General features: G+C 41.0%; 1 protein-coding gene across 5 annotated transcripts; it reads right to left on the bottom strand.

Annotated features, from left to right (window-relative positions):
* Window positions 1–1,027: 1,027 nt before the first annotated feature.
* CWC15 (CWC15 spliceosome associated protein homolog) lies at window positions 1,028–18,895 on the bottom strand. Of its 5 annotated transcripts, none has more exons than XM_072850694.1 (7): window positions 18,782–18,895; window positions 16,098–16,236; window positions 13,880–13,992; window positions 12,851–12,939; window positions 11,960–12,070; window positions 2,112–2,230; window positions 1,028–1,381 (listed from the first exon to the last, which is right to left on the bottom strand). In XM_072850694.1, exons 2-7 carry the CDS (start codon window positions 16,226–16,228, stop codon window positions 1,252–1,254), a joined length of 693 nt encoding a protein of 230 aa, XP_072706795.1. In that variant the 5' UTR covers window positions 16,229–16,236; window positions 18,782–18,895; the 3' UTR covers window positions 1,028–1,251. The 5 variants fall into 5 exon arrangements, with proteins under 5 accessions (XP_072706795.1, XP_072706792.1, XP_072706793.1 ...); XM_072850691.1 differs by lacking the exon at window positions 18,782–18,895 and adding an exon at window positions 18,651–18,775; XM_072850692.1 differs by lacking the exon at window positions 18,782–18,895 and adding an exon at window positions 18,374–18,486.
* Window positions 18,896–23,180: the final 4,285 nt, after the last annotated feature.

The raw sequence follows: 23,180 nt of genomic DNA, 5'->3' as shown, positions 1-23,180 counted from the left end.
AGCTTTTACAGGATACTAGAGTTATGCCCAACAAAAATCTAAAACATTGTGCTCTACATTTACTCTCTTAAAAAGAAAATCAGGTATTTTTTCACATTAAGAGCTTGAAAATAATAATATTACTATAAACCAGTGTCTGTAAGCATGAACTAGACTGAGCATAACACAGGCAAGGAAAAGGGCAAGAATTTTACATAAGCACATCTGAGTTCTGCCACTGTAGCCTTCTGGGTAGAGAGGTAACTGCACTACATTTTGCAAATGTTAAGCTCATAGCCAGTGCATCATTTGACCAAGATTTCAAATGCAACTGAGACGACAGAAGAGGGGGAAAAAAAAATCCCTTCACAACAGAGATTTTTTTCAGTCATTCATATTTTATACTGTCCTATTAAGTGTTAAAATGGACATTTAAGAAGTAAACAAAGTGTATTATGGTATCTTGAGGAGATCACTTGTTTAATAAAAACACTCACTTGCAAGTTTCTGACAATACTATTACTACTGAACCATGCACACACAGATGGAACCTTGCGGCCACGTGGTTGTGGCTGAGGGACTCAGCACTGCAATGTTTTATTAAGGAGGAAAAAACCCCAACGGTTCCACAGAGCATTTCCCTCTCAATGCTCCCCCAAGCATTACGTGGTATCGCCCCAGAAGTGCTGAGCCAAGACAGCCCAGAAAGCAGGGCTGCTAAGAACTTGGAGCCACCCCACCAAACCGTATCTTGGTTGACAGTACGAAGAAACTAAAAAGGAAGATTATTAACTAAGTTTCTAACTAGCTATTAAGAGGAAGTAAGTCCAGTTTGCTACAGAAAGTATAGCTGCTTATCATTCTCGGCTACTCCTCGTCTTTGATAATACTGACATTTATATAAGTTGTACGTTACAAAGTACCATCATTACAAATACAGATTGTTTTGGAAAGCAATTTAAACAATTAGAAGTATTTATTGCAAACCAGCTTCTCTCTTCTACCGTTTACAAGAAGGCCAGTAAAAGTAAACGCACGTGAACAGAAAAACATTCATGAAACACAAACTGATTTAATTAAAACTGAAAAGGAAAACATACTGAAGGAATAAAAACTCCAGATACAACGCAATTATTAATTATGAAGCTGTTGATGATCTTGGAAAAGCATTTGGGAATTCATGACCCAGTATTCAGCCTTGAATTCTGAGGGAGAGGCAGGGAACAACCATGATCTTCCAAGTCCTTCAGCACCACCGCACATAAAACTGTACTACTTGATATATTTTTCCATGAACTTTTTGTGAAATTCTGATCGCAGAGTATCATTCACGAATCTTTTGTCCTTTTTTGTTTCGTCTATCCCCTTGGCACAATTCTTGAAGACAACATCATCATCCCATCTGAAAACAAAAGTTTTTAACTTCAGTAAGTTTGTCTGAAAATTAGGTGCAATTTACAGAAATACATAAATGAAGTTGGCCATCCTATTTAAATGTACTAAGAACAGCTAGTCATTAGGATTAGATTTTAGTCTTCAAGAAAAAAAAGATCTATTTTTCTAATCCAAGCCATCTCCTGCATGCTTCTGAGTCAGAAGCAAGATAAGTATCAGCAGATTAAAGGTTATTTTGTCTTTACAGAAAATAACGACCATTTGAACAGACCAGAAAAAAAAACTTTAATCACCCTAATTTTGATAAACACAGCAGTAATTGGGATATCTGCAAACAAGGACTGTATTCAGAAAAAGGCTGTTACTTATTAATTCTAGTTACATTAAAAACCCAAAGAAACAAAATCCCCAAACCAGCAAGATTTTAAAGGGGAGCATAACATCAAATTTCTTGAGGAACTTTGGTCCTGTTACTTTTTGTATCATTATGAACAATGTCAGACAAACACACTTCTCAATCTCTTTCTCTCCTTTTTAAACACAAAGTAGCAGGATGATTTGTTCAGAGAAATGCACAAGACAATCACTACATGCATCAGTATCCCAATTCTACATTACACCAGTTGTGACAAGATCTGAGGAAGGAAATAAAAACCAATGGCAGTGATGACATCTTCAGACTCTGAGTAACGAGAGGGAGCAAGGGGATGGATATCACAGTACAGGTTGCACGGTACCTCCTCTTCACTTTGAAGTTTGCTTGAGGCTGTGCTGGGCCGGTAAGGTTCAGCAGTGGGTTACCACTCAGAATGTTCTCCATCCGAATTCTTTCTTCTTCAGCCTTTTGCTCTTGTTCCTGAGAACCAGAAATAGACACATTACTTTTCTGGGCCATTTTTCTCATCTAGTTGGTAAAGATAAACATTATTTAGCTGTGAACACCCACACAGACCTTTAATTCCTAGCTCAGACTCTTTTCAGAGCGTTTGACACTTGCATATGAGTAAAATAAGGAGAAGCAGAGATACTCTAAAGAGCTTAACATTGCTAATAAACTGTCAGTCTAGCAACACTCATATCTGTTCTACTTACCTCTGATGTTCCACCAAATATTCAGTTAGATTCTAGCTTTACCATTTACATATTTATTATATTAAAAACTATATACAGATTAAAAGGGGGGGGGGGTTTATCCTCGTGAGAAAAGAGAATACATTTTACAGCATTCACTAGGTGGAAGAAACCTTACAGCATGTTGAAACTTCTCTATCATCTTCAGCAATCTTCTTACGTTTTACAACTACAACTCCCCTAGGGACCAGTTAAAAAGAATATTGAGACATTTAAGATGAAACTGAGCAGTGGATGTCATAAGACTATTTAAGAGTTCCAGTATTAAGGAGCAGAAAAATTTTCTTCTCCTTGTACTGTCAAAAGCATGTAACTCAAGCCTAAGTAAAGCACTGCACTACAGGCAACACAAAGCAGATTTCACTGCCCACGCTTCCAAGCTGTATTAATATATTTAGTGACTTAAATGTTCACAGACTTCAAAATGAATACGTAGTATTCATTTTACATCAACATATTTTGCCACAACCTTTCAAATGTAGTACAAGGACTGCTCTTTGATGAAAGTACCAGAAGGAAAAAAAAAAAATCAAAATCTTTAATTTGGATGACTAACTAGGTCTCCCGCTCCCTGTATGCTGAAGTATGGTCTGAAGACATTCTACTTAAAAAATGCACTGAAGTCTCATTAGCACTGCAAGAGACTCAAACCATGGCTTTTAAAAATGATATAAACTAAAGACAAAGAGATCACAAGGTTTTCTTTTTTTTTTTTTGCAAGCTGCATAAAATTCATGGCCGAGGGCTGCTATGGGATCCCAAAAGAGGAAGTGTTTTTCTTGATGATAGCGTTTACAAGGTTTAACTGCTAAACTTGAACACTGATACTAGCCAGAGTTCTCTAGCTTCAAACATTTAATCAATACTAAGTGATATATTACTAAAACTATCTACAATTTACAGTGTTTTTCAGTTGGACTGATCAGGTATGTGGAATATTCCTATAAAACACCCCAACCCTCTTAAGAACAATACCAACTTAACAAACAGACAAATACCAGATGATGCAGGGTCACTGGTAAATATTTTACCTTTCAAAATCTACTCAAGTTTTAGTTATGAAAAAACCCCTACCACTACAGTGCTTCTCACATATAAAATTAAGAACCAGCTGCAATTAATTGCCAGTGGGATGGGAAAAGCTCCCCAAAAGGGCATATTGCTTAAAAGCATGGCACAGCCCTGTAATGCCCTCATTAAAACATGTGTGTAGGGAAAACTTGCCCTTGCTGCTGTATCCATGGAGCTTTAACACAAACCGCAGCAGTTAAAAGTTATTAACACAAATAAACTAAAGTTTTGCGTTTTCAAACATAGCTCTAAATCCAACATTTGCATTCCAACTTCAGTTGTTATTACCACCACAGTAAATACGGAAACACAGAGACCAAAAATATTTCATATGGAACAGCAATTTCCCCCATATGAGAAATACAAATCCAAATTATGTATTTCTTTCCTCTGTGGATTACAGACAAGAGATGTACGCAGCTTCTTCTGCACAGTATGCCAACCTTTGATTTACCATCTTCTTCCCCCGTAACATGGAGGAGCCAACAGCAGTGAAAGCCGATTTACTGCAGTCTTTGTCGTGTTCCCACCAGAAGTCAAGCAGCTCTCAGACTACCATACAGCACACGTATGCAAAGCACTAATTTGAAACCAAGCAAAATGTAAGATACTGGTACAAGCTAAAAACAAGAGGTCTGGGACAAATCTGAAAAGCAAGTAAGAATGCTACAAACCAAAAATTCATACTGGACTATACTCACGAGAAGGCAGCACTAATAAGAGCACTGTAAGAAACTAATACTCCCCTGTTGACACAGGTTCTGTAGAGAGAACTTCTTCCAAGTCCTATATCTGCCGACACAGCATTTTCCATTTTAGAGCTGAACTCCGGTGGAACTTTTCTCAAGGTGGCATGCAGAGCATGGCACAGTCTCACCCTCAAACTTCTAAGGTATTAACCTCGTCCGTGATCCAAAGTTACTGAACCTGTGCATCATGAACCACTTTCCCTGGGGCACACATAAATATCTTATGTTGGTTTTTTTTTTTTTTTAATGATGCATGAAAATGCATCCACACACCACTGATAAATACAGAACTATAATGCACTCCACACACAGTGTTTATTCAATGGTCAGTCCACTGGAATCAGTCAGCATCTTTTTTTGGGGGAATTAAAGTTCTCCCCTCTCTTCCCCCATTTCAGATTTAATCTCAACAGCTCCTAAAAAGCTGATCATTCCAGCATTCTCTGCCATGCATGAAGAGAAGTGAAAAGCACTCAGTCACCTGAATCACTAGAAGATAAAGTCAATATTAAGAATCATAAAAAAATATGCATATGGTAGTAACTACTCCAGTGTTCTTATTACACACAGATGCACATTTAATTTTTCTATAATAAGATTTTAAAAAGGCATGTTAGGCATCATCCTAATTTTTATCTGCTTTACATAACCCATGTAATATCCTTCAGCCTCAATTAGCCCAACACAGTTCACTTTCTGGTAATGAAAAAAGCATTATCAGACTGAAGTGACAAAATGTGGCGATAGGGAAAAAAAAAAAAAGAAAATCAAAATGGAAATAACACTTTTAAGAAGCATTACACTACAAGCAGTACTGTAAGACTAAGAGCAGGATTTAGCTCCAGACTAAGACACCTGCATCTAGATATCTCCCTTGTAGGCATCTGAGCTCAGATCTCAGCAGAGATCTAGAGAATACAATAAGGAGTCGAGACGGCTCTTCTGCTCACACTACATTACACACACAGGAGACCAACCACGCTCCAGGCTCTACTGACTGCATCTGCACTGCACCACCATGGAAGCTGGGATACATAACTTGTACATTGACCCCAACAACTCGGCATTTCAAGCTCAACTGAATTCTGCCTAAAACTACTAACTGCTAGCGAAAAACTACATTGACTCAAGCCAACTACAATTCCAGAGGACTGGAGGGTAGCAAAAACTGTACTATAATCAAAAGAAATGGTAGGGGCAATCTTGGGCGTTTCAAATGATTACATTTTAATTTTGAACCTATTAAATTATTAAAAACAATTATGAACACAATGCTAACAGAAGCTGTCAAACATTATTTTATAGTGACAACAGCTACAGAAAACATCCATGAATCTTATTTTCAAAGCTTGTTTCCCTGTCACCTGTTAGAGATGCTACAGGGCCCCTGGGCACTTGTGCGGCCATTTGCTGTTTCTCAGCTCTGTTCACAAACAGAACTCTGCTGTCTTTTAGACTCGCAGAGGCAGCACAACTAGAAGTAGTAACAAACTGCATAAGCTTATCTTTGTCATTAAAGATCAACAGATTAGAGTCTGAAAGCAAACAGGGAACAGATCTGTTGAGTAAGGCATCGCCAGTTTTAGTCACTTTACAAAGAAGACCTGGCACACATGGTAGTTTATTTATGTAATTCAGTCGTTCAAAGCTGTTCTAGGTTGGACGACATTTCAACATATTTGCTACAAGTTTTAGGAAGCAGGCTAATTCTGAAGATTAGTCTTGAAGATTTTTTGTATTATTTAGCTTCACTAAAACCTCCCAAAGAAGGTATTCAAGATTAAAAAAAAAACCAACGTAAAAAAGGTAATTTACTAAGTTTTGCATCTTAGAGACTGACATGGAGGAAATACTAGGTGTAAATCACAGTAGTGTAAAGCTGACATTTACACTTAAGCTAAGTTACACATTTTGGCCAGAGCTGCAGAATCCCTCATCTCCAGCCAAACAAGGTTTTCATTATGTTTCAGAATTTTCCATATAAATCTTCCATTGCCCACTCCTCCACTGAAAGCCAGGACGCTCCAGGCGATGGAGCATGGGTTATATCAAATCAGACCAGACATAACGTTCATAGCTGTCTGAGCTTCACACCTCTGATGCACGATCAAGCACAGCTGTTCACAAAATAAGCGGCTCGGGTTGCTCCAAAGCCTACATCATTCTTTTGTGTGGTGGAACAAAGGCTTATTAAGCTAAAACACTATGGATACAACAAACCCACAACAGAAGAAAAGCCTAAGGGGGAAAATAATATTTCTCTATTCACCCCACCTTTTCTAAAATAATGCCTCTTTGCCTGCCTTTCCATTCAGCGAGATGACGTACACAACTCTTTTCCTAAGGCATTTTAGCAAGAAAACATGCTACAGATCATTCCATCACTACAGACAGCAGTGTTGTGCTTTTCAATGGCAGCACGTTGCACCAACTATCTGCAGAGATGAATCAGAAGTCAACCATGTTGTAACCACTGTGTTAGAAGCAGAGGCAATAGAACAGGAATATTATGGTGTGGGAAATAAGACTGGACTGGCAGCTGGAGTCCCATATCCTGGGAAGCAGATGTAGATGCCACTATGTGAATTAGATCTCAAAGCAAGCCTCCACTGTACAACTGAACTTACCACGTGGCATCACAGTTGGGGGGAAAAAAAAAAAGCGGACAAAACTGTATTAACCTTAACTAAACAATTATTCCTTATCTTGCTGTAAGAATAACAGTCCCTTGGCATATTTGTTTCTGGCTGCAAAAGAAAGAAAAACATTATTGTTACCATGGTTATTTTTTTAGTACAGTGCCTACCCTTTGCACAGACCAAGATCACTTTTACAGAAAGTGCTGAAATTCCTGAAGTGACTCCACCGTATTAAGTTATCTTGTTCAGTTTTTAAAGATGCTGAGTAGTGGAAAGAAAACCTGAAATACACACATTTCATTGGGGGGGGTGGGGGGTGGATATCACATAACCTTATTTAAATGCTAATTTTTGAATGACAAACTACGACAGCACTGCCTTTAGCAGCAGGGAACGAAACTTTATGCAGAGATCCACCCAGTTATTTGATCCTATGCAAATTACTAACTCTATACAATACAGTGATTCAAACAACTGATTGAAACTTCAAAAAATAAGAGCACAGAGTAATCACAACTGCAGTGTCTATATGCAGATTTGTGGTCCTTTTGCCCACAAGGGAGGGGACGTTATCATTAGTTCTTGGCAAGGGTAAGTATGGCTAGCATGTCTCAAACATTTAATAAAGAAACATACTCTGCCATCTGCTTTTGCCTCTCTATTGAAATTCTTTCTTAATTACTGATTTGACAGTCTAGTTTTAGTTAGACCCTTAAAATTTAAGTGAAAAGGTTAGTATCTATCAAGATCCATTTTCTAATGTTTTATTTAAAAGTCTGTGACATGGCTCAAACACAGGACAGAGCTAAGATCTATTTTGACCATTGGTAAAGTAATATGTTCAGTTATACAGAAACACTTGGTGAAATAAAACTGTAAGAAAACAAACCAAAAACTTTAAGTCTATCTCCGATAAGCATAAAATGACTGGATGTTAAAATAGCTTTGCTGGAACTGCACACATACATTCAGCTGCTCACTGGTTTGAGGTTTGGTTTTAATTATTTCCATTTACCTTTTAAGGAAGTGCTTGAAAATTGAAAATCAAGAGCATTGTAATGCTCAGTTTGGAATATTGAAAAGTTTCCATGAAACCTATCTGTGGATAGGTCTCATAGACAGCAGACCTAGTGTTTGTATAGTTTTAGACAGACCCAGAATTATTCCACAATAACGGCTTTCAAAACAAAAATTTCCTGGTCAGCTTAGTGTCTACTAGAAACAACCTGAGAGATTAAAACTGTGGAGGGCGTGAGAGAAGTCAGGAGGACTCCCATGCTCAATCAGTTTTTAAAAACATTCATAGTATTTATTTAATGTTTCTACATAATTCAAGGGAATTTAAGCATTTTGAGAAGTTAACAAGCTTTCACAGCAATTGCTTATTTAGTTGACAAACTATTTGCTTCACAGATTAAAGGGAAATATCAGTGTGAAGAAAGTTAGAACCTCTTAATACTAAGATTTGGCAAAACTAGATTTAGAGGATTTCTATGGAAATTAGTATTAACACATAAGGGAAGTTAACAGAGAGCATGATAATCTGAAAAAAAGCAGATTCTCATCTTTTGTTTTTAACTGCTGTCTCACCAGAGATGCATTTTAAAAGGAGACATCCTCCTTTCATGGCAACTTAAATACTGGACACCCCCAAAGTGATGAGTGAAAACAGTTAATAAAAACACAGTTTACTTGAAACCAAGTCTCAGAAATAATTGGACTAGCATTTTAATAAATCAAAGTAACTAAAGTATCAGGAAAAAATGTACATATGGAACAAATTTGGGATATATTACTGTATTTTACCCACTTCGTCTTGTTAAGAACCCGGTATGTTCCAAGAAGATGCAGAGACATGTTAATCTGTCTGTGCAACAACAAAGAGATTTGCTTAGGGACATGGTTTAGTGGTGGTCTTGGTAGTGTTAGGTTTATGGTTGGACTCCATGATCTTAAGGGTCTTTTCCAATCTATACGATTCTGTGATTCTGTGAAAGAGATTTGAGAACAATGTGCAGAAGAGTGAAACAGGCATTCACTCTGCAGTTTCCCTTTGCCTTGCCACCAGTTTGTCCATGCTGTCTTCTATGGACAGTAGTGTTTCAGCACATAAACCATCCCTGTATGTGGATTAGGACTAATAGCGACTACACAATTAAGACTTCACATGAGATTTTATCCTGAAGTCAGCTGGATGACTAATATATGGCTACTTACACAATTAGGTTTAAATTATGGTTTGCAATACATAATAATATGAAATCCCACATATCTGAAGGGAACGGGGATTTATATAAAATGGCTATAAAATGCCTTGCCAGTAACACCTTAATTCAAAGCCATGGAAAACAAGGCATAATCTAAACAGATTGAACCCCTGAAGCCAACATACATAAGTGATGTTTTCTAAGGAGACCCTTACTCCCAAAGACTCTTTCCAAGGCTGCGCGCCACCTTGGTTTTTACTTTTTCCATCAACGTAGTCTTAGTTTCCTACTCTGAAAAAAACTCAAGAAAATAAAATTCCAAGTACCTGCAGAGCACCCACTATTAATTAACATGTCTACTTTTAGGAGAGCCTATCAGCCACCAACCAGTGAAAGGATGAACACAGTAGGTAGTGAGTGTGCAACAGTGTGCACTATTGCAAATAAATTAATAGGTATTTTTAGGAAGAAACAAACGTATTCATTTCAGACAAGTGTGCATGTATTCAGTTGCATGTAGCACTGGACATTATAAAACCTGCTTCTGGGAGAAGGAGAACATCCATGAAGGTAAAAAATAATACCAGTTAAGGGACAGCAAAATAAAGTAAGTGCTATACTAAATGCTTCATAGCTTTTAGCACCCTCTAGTGACAAAATAAGAATTTCATAGGGATGATAACATTCCTGCTTTCGACACACAGAGAAGCATGCACTTGGTTGTCTGTGCTGCAATTTACTACCATTATTTTCCTAATGCAAGTTTTCTACACTGAAATGTGACAAGTTATGCCGTTTAATCTAGATGTATAATTTCAACTATCAGGCAAAGTGAAAAATCCATACAGATCTAAGCTTTCATTTTAAGCACTGTGCAAGAACAGCTGAAGTAGAAGTCTTTCCTGCACATTGCTACCCTTAATTTGTAGTTTAGTACATTTCACACAGGAAGACATGGAATAATTTTTGCCAGTGTTTTTCAGTCATTTTCACCATATTATTACTGCAGAACACAATTTCATTGCTGCGTGATGTGCTTCAAATGCCTAGATAAAGAGATGAGAGACACTTTCAGACACACTTTAATGTAAAAAACCACTCATAGGCCAGATGGCGAATCAAGTATCAACAGTCTTCTACAGCAAAATTTCTGCACTGAAGCAGCATGGTATAGCTTTTAGCTTTCCAAAGTACTTAACTCCAAAATTGCAGAGCTCAATGGTTTTACAGGCCTTGTTGATTCTAAATGTAAATTTCTACACTGTTAGCCAAGAGTGGTCAAGCACTACATTGCTGCCTACAACATTTAAAACATTATTCTCTCTTAGCTCTTCCTAGTGTCTGCCAGATGCTATGTCCTGTTCACTGCCAGTTGACTCCACTGGAGAGCATTTGTGAAAAACATGAAACTATAAGCATGTGTGTTAAGCTACGATGAGGTTATAAGCAGTGCAGAGGCACCAAAACATTAAGTTGTCACAGCAGCAGAGATCCCGGATCAGCATTTAATATGTTTACTTAGCATGTTCTAAAAACATCTCAAATTACCTTATACAAAGATGACATGGTTGGCTTTTGGGTTTTTTTTGTTTTGGGGTTGTTTTTGTTTTGTTTTGGTTTTTTGATGTAGAATCTACATATAACAATGTACAAAACTACTCAAACTGAAGTATACAACATTTTTCAAAAGCACTAAAACAATTTAAGCCCCACTCAAAAAAAGAAAGCGCTTACTAAAAGCAGAAGAGGGAATGCTGCATGTATCTACCACTTCTGTTGCACCACCAGATGCAGAGCATTTCAGTAGTGCAGATGAAATATATGGACGCTAAACTCTGTTGCAATACAATGTTAGAGCCAGTACAGTTCATCCTGAGTCCTGATCAGTTTGAGAACACAGACTATTCCCAGAAACAGTCCCTAGAAGTCCATTCATCAATCAGGAATTTTGCTAATGTACTCCATCCCAACAATCTCTCTTACACCAAGGAGATGTGGGAGCCAATGGCATAGGATTTGATCCTGCTCAGAGGAAAACAGTCTCTAACTACAGCGACTTCCCTCCCCTTTCAAGGGCAGAACATGGTGTTTCTATCTGTAGAGAAAGAGATTATAGGGAGGTGTGAAGGCTACATGTGAGTTGACTTTCCAAGTTCTGAAAAGACTGCCATATTATTATTAATTTTTGTGGAGACATTTTTCAAATAAACTCACCTGTGTATAATCACATGAAAATAGTTCTGGTCTTATAGTTACAACTGGTGCTCCTTGCCAAGGCAACACAGCACCAATGCTGTGAAAGATCAATTACTGTATAAAACTTGCAGCCATAAGCAAAAACATCAAAAAGCACATGTATTTTTATTTCATAAATATATATTAAAAAAAAATCCTATTTCTTGTTTCATAAGACCTGGTTAACAAATGAAATTACACTGGAAAGTACATAGCTCACAAATGCCACTATATAGTTTGGTATGATAGCTGTCTTCAGAGAAGGACTTGCATATGAAAAGCAAGATTATCTTGACTCAATGCCTCTACAAAGTGTTGGGAAAGCAAATAAAGTGCCTTAGCGAGTAAAATGTTCAGTATATCTACTGAAGAAAAACATTCTTGACAACAATTATTAGATAGAAGAACAAATCCATCAGACTACTTCAGAAGAGTTTTGAAGGGCACTTACTTTGTTTACCAGTTCTCACTCGTTGTAAGTACTTAAGACACACTAGTTTCAATAAACGCCAGTTTGCAAAAAACAGATGCTCTTTAATGGGTGAGATTTTACCTTTCGAGCCTGTTCCTCAGCTCGTTCTTTCTTGATTTTTTCCAGTTCAGCCAGAAGAGCTGCAGTGTCATCATCATCGCTATCTTCCAAGTCCTCATCTTCATCATCTTCCTAATAGCAACAAATGGAAACAAGCAGCAGCTCATTCATTTCATTTAATAAAAACAGCCCTGGTCTGCCCAGCTAAGGCTGCAATTTGCTGCTGGCTAATTTCTGAAGTACTTGGGTGCTTGTAGCAGCAGCAAATACAATACAAATGGTTTATTTGCTCTTGCACAGTAAAGTCAAGACACAAATATGTTTGTGCTTTTTGGATGACTGCAATTAATGTTTTTACAATTCAAATGCTATGTAGCTGACAGATTCTAGAGAATGACTGTCCTCAATTACTCTCTAATCATTGTAACACAAGTCATGATAATAGTGTGCCCAAATACCCCGTCCAATATTGTTGGGACCAAATATAACAGGCTTTAAAAAACCTCAGCTTACTGTCAAGCCTTAGACCTAACTCCTAGATGTCAGCATGAGGAGAGAAGCCAAGAGCAAGAATCCACTGCTCATGAAGACAGTCAGTGTATCTCAACAGTTCTACCTTAGGGGAATTTTAACTAACCCAGTAGTTGACAGAGTCTAAAAAGCCACCCATTCCCCGTACTTCAAGTGGTATTTTCAGTTCCCTAGATTTTGTGTGCTTTCCAAGAATACCATTACAGCATGGACCAGAATCCTCTGAACCACTGGACTTCCACCACAGCAGAGCAGCTGTAAAAGGAAGATACGCTGGAACCTGTCTTAAATCTATAGCAGATCTAAAAGTACATATTCTATTAACAACAAATCCTGAAGGCAGGACAGCAAAAGGAAATAACACAGAAAAGTGATACATACATCAGTAAGTGGATCATCTGCATCAAGATTTGCTGCAGGAATCTGGTCTAGCCGAGGCTTCTTAGACACAGAAGATGATGTTGTGTGTTCTATGGCATAAGATTTAAAAAAAAAAAAAACAACACCTGACTAAGTCACTTGATTTAACAGCATTGAATGTCAGAAAGCAAAAAGCATCACAAAGACTGCATTAGAGTAAAAGATACAAGCTTATGCTTACGTTTTCCTCACTCCTCAATCTTAATGCCCATGCTAATTCCTCCCCTGTAGGTATCCTCAAGGGAAGCAATAACATCCCCAAACGTAAACTTTTGGAGGTCAAATTGTAAAGTCATTATTTCAAGAAAAAACAGCAGAAGAAAAAGCTGTGGAGAAATATCCTTATTCTATATATCCAACTGGAGGGTTCCCATTGGAGACCACCCCAAAGCATTACTGTTGGCCAGTATGGTCCAAACCACATCTGCTTTCGTCTGTGACCTTGAAAGCCCCACAATACTTCTGTACATTCTACACCTAAACCTGAAGTACCTGAATTCTGTCAAGCTCAATATTATAAATTACTATTTCTCAGAAAACAAACCTTTGATTCATTTTAGTTATCACTCCACTATACCTGAACAGAATCACATACTTTAAAAAACAGCTTTATTGTTACACTGGTGTAACACTAGAAGATGAGTCATTCCCCTTCTCCTTCCTGTCTCACTTGTCCAAGTACAAAAAAAGCCCTTTATTAGCTGTATATACTTGTAGCCAATTCATTACAATCATACTGTATCGGCTGGCCTGCATGATGGCCTACACTTTTCTACTGGCTGGCCTAGATTTTTTTGCTAGCATGAAGCCAGCATGAAAGCCAGCGGACATTCCCTTGCAGCTCAACAGCTCTGAACTATCAGACCAATACCCTAAATTCTACTCTCATGACACACTGTCTGAAACCTGCAAACTTCTTACAACATCCGAGTTTCGTGCAAGAGCAATGCCACACAAAGGTATTAAGATTCTTTGTTTCTTTGTTTTTACCTCTGGTTGGTCTGTCTCTATTCTTTTCTCTTGCAGCAACCCGTTCTCTCTCCTCCAGCTCCCTTCTGAAATCACGGTTACGCACCTCTTCAGGAGCATCCTGAGTGGTCTGTCTAAAACAACATGAGGGGGGAAAAAAAGCTGAAGTTGACAGTCTGCAGCTGGGAGCAATTTTTTGAAGGAAGTCAATAAATCCTGGAGTGAATCCTGGAGTAAATCCTGGTATGTATAAAGAATTAAGAACTGGGCACCACATAGACATAAGTTTCTTTATTCTCTCTTTATCAGCCCCCTTCTCTGTATGCATTACACACACACAGACACACAATGCCACACACATGCTCCTTCCAGTGGCTCTCAAATGAATTAAAAGACCCTACATAAATTCCTGCAAAAACAGGATGACCACATCTACCTCTTGTAGCTATGTCTAAACCTTCTGCCCTCCAGCAGCCCAGGCCCAGTGTCCTAGCAGACATCCACCAGCTTTATGGTCAACTTTCCTTGCTGTTCTATCATCCCAAGTTGCTCCTGCAAACACAGTCTAATGCTTACAGGTAAGACCAAGACTAGAACATACTTTTCATAAACCTTTTCCCCTCTAAGACACATACAAGATAATCTCCCATGACCATAAAAAAAAAAGAAGTTGTGAGAACAGGCAAAACACTAGCTTTACTGAAACATATTGCAAATAAATGTTTTTGTCTCTTTTATATAACACACACTAGACAAAAGCAACAGACTATTTATATTTGAGTCACATTAAGTTCCACCTAAAGAGTGCTGAATTTTCTGTGGAAATCTTGAAAAGAACTAATGAATAAAAACAAGCAGCAATTCCTTTCACCTTTCTGTGAACCCAGTGCTGGAAATAAGAATGCCTGGAAGAAACCCAGACTTGAGCCATTATAAATACATTGTGTGCACAGCCTGTCTTTATGATGAAGTATTTCATTTGCTTTTGTAATTAAAAACCTGAACCCTGATATAGCTGCAAAATCCCCCCAAACCCTGTGTCATTCAAGCGAACGTGAGTGGGACTGAAACACTGAACTTTTCCTGCAATGATGCAGTCCTGGCAATTTAACAAAGACAATTTTGTATTAGGTATTTGGGAGAAAGAACAGAAGACTCCTAATGGCCCTCCATATCGCTCTCTCTCACACACATGGAGGGATTTGTTAAAACATACATTGTATATTTCTGTACATATTTGTCCCCACACACTTCTTTCAAAGCAACAGACTGGTGTTCCAAATCCCACTTTTGTTTAAAGAAACAAACCACCAGCAATTTTTCCCATTACAACAAAATGCATTTGACAGCACTTTTTGTGCTGTTGATCTTGGTATTCCCCAAAGCACTCCAACTCCCTTATCCATACGTATCCTTCAAAACCAAAAGGGCAGGAGGGAAGAGGTGAAAGGGTAAGCTTCTGCACAAAAAAGTGGAAATACAAAACCTTAACAGTAATTTCACTGAAAAGAGTAATATGAGTTAGATCAAAAAAACCACTTTTAGGATGACACATTTCATTTAAATTCTAGGTATCTGTATCACATTGACTCCACATTTCATTTAATCTTTCAAAAGGATAATGCAGATTTGTTATGCATTTCAAACAGAGGAAAACATTCACAAGATCCCATTATCTTTCACACTGATTAAAGCAATTTCCTGCCCTAGGACCTGCATGAACCACCTGCAGTGTTTAACATCAGCTCTTCCAACATGTACTAATGTACTTCCAACACATACACGCTCTTCCAACATGTACTTTGCCAAATATATGATGTGATTTTCCTGCTTTTAAGACGTGCTCAACTTTGCCCCTCTTATCCCATCTTGCTCTGCAAGTGACAGCACCCTCAGCTACTCAGTCGGCTCCTGTTGTTCCCAAGGACTTTCTTTCCACTCCACTGCCCAAAATGCTTTGTCTCCCAAGCTCACCTTCTTCTGATGATTCACTTCCATAAGCAGTAATAAATACCACTAAAATTAAACCTCTCCAATTACTTGAAATGCATTTGATCTCCTAGGTCTGCTTTTGAGACTTATACTTTCAGCCCACTCATTCTGCGCTGCTGCACAATCTCCGGTGCCCACTCAGCGTCAAGCACATCAACATCTATTGTGAAAAATTTCAGAGTACCACTCATAACAAAAAATCATTCCTGGACTGTTTTGCCGTAAGACCAAGAAAATCAATACTAACCTGTATTTGATTTTAGTATGAGAAGGAAGGTCTCTGCTGGAATATTGTTTGGATAGCTGACTTAAGTCTCCTTCACCTTTTCCTCTTCCTCCTCTTGCAGGTTCAAATGTTGGCCTTGCTGCTGTCGTCATTTTAACTACTACAGAATCAAGGGATAAAAACAGTCATTACTACAACTTACAATGAAAAGACATTCACCAGAAGCCACTTTGTTCCTGGAACTGTAGAAGGAATTACAAGTCCCACTACAGAATACCAGCTATCACTCGGCTCATGATCCTCAAAATTTAAGGAGCTTTTTATTAACAGAATTGACAGAATCTATTCAGATTTTCAAAAGAAAGTCTTTTCCAACATGTTTGAAAGATGATACACAGACTCTAACAAGAACGTGAAGCAATGTTTATAAAGTAAATTAAACTGCCCAGGAGCCAGTCTCCTACCCTTAAGGCAAGTGGTACAGTCTTGTAACTAAACTCCTTCCTCTGCTGAAAAAGGATAGCCAAAAATGACTGCCTACTGGGAATGACCCCTCCATTATTCCCCAAACCATACCTAGGTATCATCACCAGAAATGCTGGCTGACACAGACCGTAGCATGCCTAGAATGCTGTTGATAATTAAATACTGATGAAGATCACACAACCTGAACACTCCAGCCCTCGTCATGGACCTGTTCAGTTCCCTAGTGCAGGCACAGCACTGTCATTAATACTGCAGCAGAGTCCTTTGGGATCGACCTGAGCAGAGCTCCAGCTGGCCAGCAAAACCTTCTGAAGGGCTACGGTTAATGTTTCCCTGGTAGCACAAGGCCGACAGCTTTACTCTTATGTAAACAAAGTGCAATTAAAAAAGCTTGGACAAATGCAGAAGTTTTTACCAGCTCTCATTTAGAAACTGCAGGAACTCACATACCGCCAGCATGTCCTAAAAAATGAACTAGCTGACGCCCAAAAATCACTACTATCAATTCTTCTGTGGCAAAGGAGTGAAACAGACTCCAACCAGCCTCAGCCACGCAGACCCCCTGTCAGTGTGCACTGCGTTCAGCGCTGCTGGACAGGAGCTGGAGACCTGCAATCCTAAACCACTGTGCCAAGGGTTTAAGATGGTTAACCAATGCCAAAAAGCTCCTGCATGATCAAACAGCATCATCTTAAATCTACTATCTGAAACTACGTTCATTCCTGCCTCACCAAGACACACACATCCATTAACCACAGACTAAGATGTATAAGACCCAAGAGAGATACATCTGCAGAGATACATAAAGGCACCAGTCCTACCAGCCAGAAGGTTCAATGTTAAAGGATGACAGAGAACACATTAAAGAATATTAAAAAGCAAAGAAAAAAACCATGACATTGCTTCATATGCTTTTGTGATACACAAATAAAAGTTACTTATGCTCTGCTTGCACTAGTTGTTATTTTTTCACTTTTAATGAGATCACAAAACACATGACTTCAGTATTAAAATTATAAAATAATTTGTGGCTCAAAGTAACATCCCATCAGGCAGAACACAGTTACTGCCACTGAAGTACTACTCAGAAACCAAAATTAACAGACAGAAACATCTTGAAAAAGAAGTGAGAGAGTAACTAGCCTTGGCTCGTTGACCAAGGATTGCTGATGCTTTTCAGTGACGCCGTGCAAGTCAGCTGGAGCTCAGCAAGACATTTTAGCTCTGTCTTGGCACAGACTCTGCCAGACCCGTGATCCAAGAAAACCACTTGCTCTCAGAACTTATCTGTGCTAACTATACGTAACAGGGGGATCCATGAATTCAGGTGAAGGATCAGATCCAATGTGGCTGCATAGCTTCATGAAGCATTAACAAACCCCTGAAAACACCATCCCTGCTTCTTTCTGAAGTCACTCTGTAGTTGGCTTGGCCTTAAAGGACCCAAACACAACCTGAAGCCACTCAGGGACCTCTTAAGTTTCCACACTGACCTCTTGAGTTTCAGAACTACAGCCCTGGAGATTCTTCAGCGCTACAAGAAGACAGGCCCGGCCACGCAGGGGTTATGAGCCAAGAGAAAGTGACCAGCCTCGGCCTGGAGCTGAACTGCCCTGGCCGCGCAGCGCTGCACTACCGCCGGCCCCTCCTGACCGCCTTCACGGGGAGCCCGAACCCGAACCCGAGCGCCGGGCCCGGCCGCAGCCCACCCCAGCACTCGCCCCGCGGAAACCCAGGCCCGCAGCAGGAGCGGGGCTGCAGCACCGCGCCTCCCGCCTCCACCCCGCGGGTTCCCTCACACCGCCCGGTACCTGGAGCTCCGCCGAGAGGCCCACAGGCCGCCCCTTCACTCCCCAACCCAACCACCCTCCGCTGTTCTCCTCAGAAACGCTCCCGCCCCGGCTCCCTCCCAGGGTCCTCTTCGTGCCCCGCCCCCCCGACCCGGCCGCAGCCCGTCCCCAAACGGGGACCCCCAGCACCCCCTGCCCCAGGGCCGCCTTCTTCCCCCCCAGGGACCCCGACACAGCCCTCCCAGGCGCTCCCCCGGCCAGGCCCGCCTGCCCACCCGCCGCCTCCCCGACTACTTACACCGCGGCCTCCTCCCACCCTGCGCAGTCAGGCCCCTACGCCACCACCATAATTCCGCCGAGCGCCCACAAGGCACCGTGCGGGAACCATAGACACAACGCGGCGGAAGCCGCCGCCGAAGGAGGATTTACCATAGAGAGGGCCGGCTGGACTGTCACGTGAGGGAGGCGAGCGTGTCCGCCATGGTGGCTACCGAGGCGGCAGCGGGCGCTGTGGCAGCGTTGCTGTCTGCGTAGCAATGGCGGCTTCCTCCTACCCTCCTTCTCCTCCTCCTCAGACTGGGGTCGGGTGAGCCCAGCTCGGAACAGGGAGCTTGGGGCGCCCGTCCTGCGGGCCTGGGGTTGGCCTGGAGGAGGGCCTCGCCCTGAGGTGCTACCAGGCTGTGGTCCTGCGCTGGTCCTGCCAGGGCAAGGCCTCCCCTCGGTGGCCTGTGCAGGCCGCGGGGCTCTCACCAGTGCGGTGAGGGGAAGCCAGGGGACAGGTAGGTGGAGAGAGGGGGCCTCAGGACATGCTGCAACCATAACTGTAACCTACTGGTGTGAGCCACTGTCGGGTCTTCTCTGGCAAATTAGCTCATGGGTAGACTTGCAAGTTGCATATCTCAGAGGAGTCTGCCCAGAGGCTGCTTACTTGATGTAGGAGGCTTGGAAAAGGGTAGTTTATTAGTTATGTGAAACTGCACTATATGGCTTCAAAGTGCTCGCCCTGGGTGTCAGTGCAGGGGGGCTGGAATGATGAGAGAATGGCCATGGAAGAGGGAAGGGATTAAGGAGATAGGGTTGGGATCGTTGTGGGGAAGATGCGGAAAGACAGAAACAAGGCAGCTGGAGGAAGAGGGAATACCTTTTAATCATTCTCTTTCCTCGGAGGTCTGTATTAGTAACATTAGCTTAAGCCCTACTGTCGGTCAGGAAGCCTCTGCCCCCCCCGTTACAAAGAACTCCTTTACATGATGTATATTCATTGCTGTCTCTGTAAAGAAGCCAAAGTGTAAATGAGCATCACTCGGCCATTAAATTCCCCCTCTTAAAATGCAGTTTCTCTCTTGTGTTTGCTTTTGCTTTTAGATGCATCTTATTATCAAACTTCTGCAAATCCACATGAGGGCGTAAAAGGCTCTGATGTATTTACAAATTAACACGGAAATATTTTCCTGAGCGTGCAATTTAGAAGAGAGCCCACAAGAGGTCCCCAAAGATACTGCTATCCGGAGAGCTACAGCAACAATGTAAATTACACCCTTTGGATCAGCAAGGCACCAGAGAAAGCACTTGGAAGAAGTGGGCTCTTGGTATACAAAGAAACCAGTTATTTTAAGCAATTTGTCATAAATGTTCAAGTTCACTCAGAAGTCAGGTAAATAGTAACAATAATTACTCTGTCATTTCCTAAGAGCTATACCTGTCGGTAACCAAGCATCCACTGTTGCATTTTCTTATCTTCAAGCCTTGGTCCATGGACTGTGAAATGGGTTTATGAGAGATTTCACTACAGGCAGTTTAGACTCAAGATCAAACCTCACAGAGCAGTCTGGCTTCCCAGCTGAGCCGTTGGGAATTCAGTATTGTTGGGCTGCAGACCACAGCAGCCTGAAATCAATGCATCATCTTATGATGGTGGGTGTTATTCATAGATTATAAATCTGTGGATTTTAAATCAGGAGGCACTGTTACGCTAATTTGACTGTCTTGGTGCAGCAGAATGTTGTATTTTGCTCAGTAACATGTCCTGAGGGCAGTGCCTGCTGTTCAGTTTTAATATCTGTCTGGCAAAAGGTATCAAGTCCTGATTAAAGACCTCAAAAACTGAAGAGACTTCTGCTGTTGGGTAGGAGTAAATGGCAAGCATTCACTGTGTGGAGGATCACTTGAAGATGAGAGCTAAAAAACTAGCACAGTCCCTACTCTGAACAGATGCAATGATTCTTTGAGTGATAAAGGACTGGCTTAGTGTCTTTGGCCAAAATTGTTCCCCACAACCCCAAGGTGCTTCCCTTCCCCCAACTTGTGTGTAACAATGTGAAGTACAAATAGCTACAGAGGTGTTTTATGGTCAGAGGTTTGGTTTCCTTGGAAGACTTGGGCACTAAAGAAGGATATTGGTGGAGTGGAGGTGCCTGAGTCCAGACTCCTGAAAATCCCTACTTAGTCTTGTTGCAGAGGCACCTAACCTTCACAGGTCCACAACATTTGGTTTTAAAGATCTCTAAACATACAGTTTTGCCCCAAATTGAACTTGTTTGGACTTAGTTTAGGTCTAACAATTTTGGCATCCTGCTCACACCAAGGCCTAATAGAAACAGGATATATCCCCTAGCTCAAATGCTCAGAGAAATTTCATCCAATAATTATTCTCAGAGCACATCCAGCACTTGTAGATACCATGATCGGCCTCTCAGCCCCACCGGGGCATGTCCCATAGCTCTTTCCTGAGCAGGGCTGACCCTGCATGTGGAGAAGCATTGCCCTGTCAGTCAGGCAGCTCTAGGCTGCTTTGATATTTAGGGATGCTCCCCCTCTGTTGTTGAAGCTGACTAGCTGAGCGTGAGAGAAGGAATTAAAGATTCATTGAGAAAGAGAGCATGTATGTAGAAGGAAGCCCAGTCAAGTTCAATGGGACGGGTGCTCATCTGTCAGTGGGAATTCCTGGGTTCCACGATTATGGATTAAAATGTCATCAGATAACGTGAACAACCAGAAAATGACAAAACCCCAGGTCTTCCCCCTTTCCATGGGTGCTCTAATCACAACACAGCTCAAGGCTGAAGACTTCTTTCTTCCTGTGGCATGCTAAGCCTCGGATCTCTTTGCACACAGTAATTGGCACCATGGATGCACCCTCGGTTATTCCTCTGCTGAGCAATTTGGCTGTGGCAGTTCTTAGAAAGGTATTCTGTACTGCGTGAAAAACATGAAAAGTAGGAGAAGTCACCACTTCCCTTGATCGTTTCCTCCAGTGATTAATTATCCTCACAGTTTAGAACTGCACCTTATTTTTAATTTCAGTTGGCTTTATTCCCAACCACGGGTGCCTGTTGTGCCTTTCTCTGGTAATTTTAAAAGCCTGTTTTCTCACCAGGTATTTATACTTTGTAATCTAGTCTTGCAACTGCCTTTGGATAAGGTAAGCAGACTGAATGTTTCCTTCCTCCTACCAATTATTTGAGGGCTTTTTCTTGCTCTCTATCCAATTTATCAACATGAGAAGTATAAGAACTGTTTCAGCATCAGCTCCACTAATGTAAATAGAGAAATAAGATCACTTTCCTCCCCCAGCTTTCTAGGCTGTTGTTTATCTATCCAAGAATCACAATGGCCTTTTTCCCCATGCCACTCTACTGGGTGCTTGAGTCCAGGTGCGTGTCCATGATGACTTTTGAATCCTTCTCAGGGTTGTTGCTTTCTGGATTAGAAAATTCCATGTAGTCTTTGAGCTGAGACGAATAAACATGTTTGGCTGTGTTAAAGGCATCTGTCTTGAAAAGAAGTCCCTTGCTGGTGTCACTGGCATGGCCTCTTAGTTACTATCCCAAATTGTTTGTGGTACCTGTACATCTTCTCAGTGCAATTTTGTATTTACTTGTGGGTCACACCAGGAGACCATTTTATCTCAGTTATGAGCATGTTATCTCAGTGCTCTAGGATGCAGGTCTCTCCTAAGTGCTGGTCCTTCTCTGAGGTTATTGCAAGACTGCAAAAGACATTGCGTCCTGAAAGAGAACAGAAACATTTATAGAAACCTTGTGCCTGTTTGGAACCTTGTTAATGTTTTTCTCATCTACTTCTTGGCCTGTAGCATTATGAAGAATGCTTACATTCCTAATGGACTTCAAAAACTCCCTCTTAGCCTTGCCAATGTAGGGATTTTTCCCCCCTGTTTCCTGTGTCATTTTTCTGTTTTTTAAAGCTTCTCATGTATCTCATGTATCTTTGCTATCTGGTTCCCCTTTCTTCCATCTGTAACATTACTTTTAATTGTTGTTCTCACTGATCGTTTCTGCGTCCGGATGGGAATTTAGTTGAGGCAATTTTCTTTCCTGAATTTTTGGGTCTCCCACTGTAGGTTCTGGGGCTATCTTCTGCCCACCCTTAAAGTACAGCATCAGGGCGTGCAATCTCCTCTTTCAAAGCAGTATGGTACCGTGAACACGAGCATTTTCCTTGAGCAGGGCAGAGGTTCAGTGCCAGAATGGAAATCTCCCAGCTTGAATTTTCCCCTTGCCTCCCTTCCTGTAAGAGCCTGTCTTTTGCCATCCAGGGCACAGCTTGCATGGGCCGAGCAGCAGTAACTCCCATTTCTGCTTTGGAGAGGCTGCAGCATGTTTCCTCCCTTGGGACACTGTGTGCTTTGAAGGATCGTGCCTCCCACTGGGTTACAGACATGGAAGGGCACAGGGGATTGCAAAGAGTGAAGGCTGGTGCAGGAATGCTCAGCATCCAAATGGCAGCCTTAAAAGAAGTTTGTGGGAAGTCGCTGTTTCCTTGATTGGGAAAAGAATAGAGGCCGGGCAAGGCTGTGACTCAGCTGGTG

The sequence above is a fragment of the Ciconia boyciana genome, chromosome 1, assembly GCF_034638445.1.
Source record: "Ciconia boyciana chromosome 1, ASM3463844v1, whole genome shotgun sequence".
In the NCBI taxonomy this organism is placed as follows: Eukaryota; Metazoa; Chordata; class Aves; order Ciconiiformes; family Ciconiidae; genus Ciconia; species Ciconia boyciana.
This window is presented reverse-complemented; position numbering and strand designations above follow the sequence as displayed.

Bases quoted from the DNA above. Each gene is read 5' to 3' on its own strand.
- CWC15 (XM_072850694.1), bottom strand. From the start codon at position 16,228: ATGACGACAGCAGCAAGGCCAACATTTGAACCTGCAAGAGGAGGAAGA. The intron at 12,071-12,850 runs GTATGTATCACT...TGTTGCTATTAG, and splicing joins CAGATGATCCACTTACTGAT to GAAGATGATGAAGATGAGGA. The intron at 1,382-2,111 runs GTACCGTGCAAC...TTTTGTTTTCAG, and splicing joins AACTTCAAAGTGAAGAGGAG to ATGGGATGATGATGTTGTCT.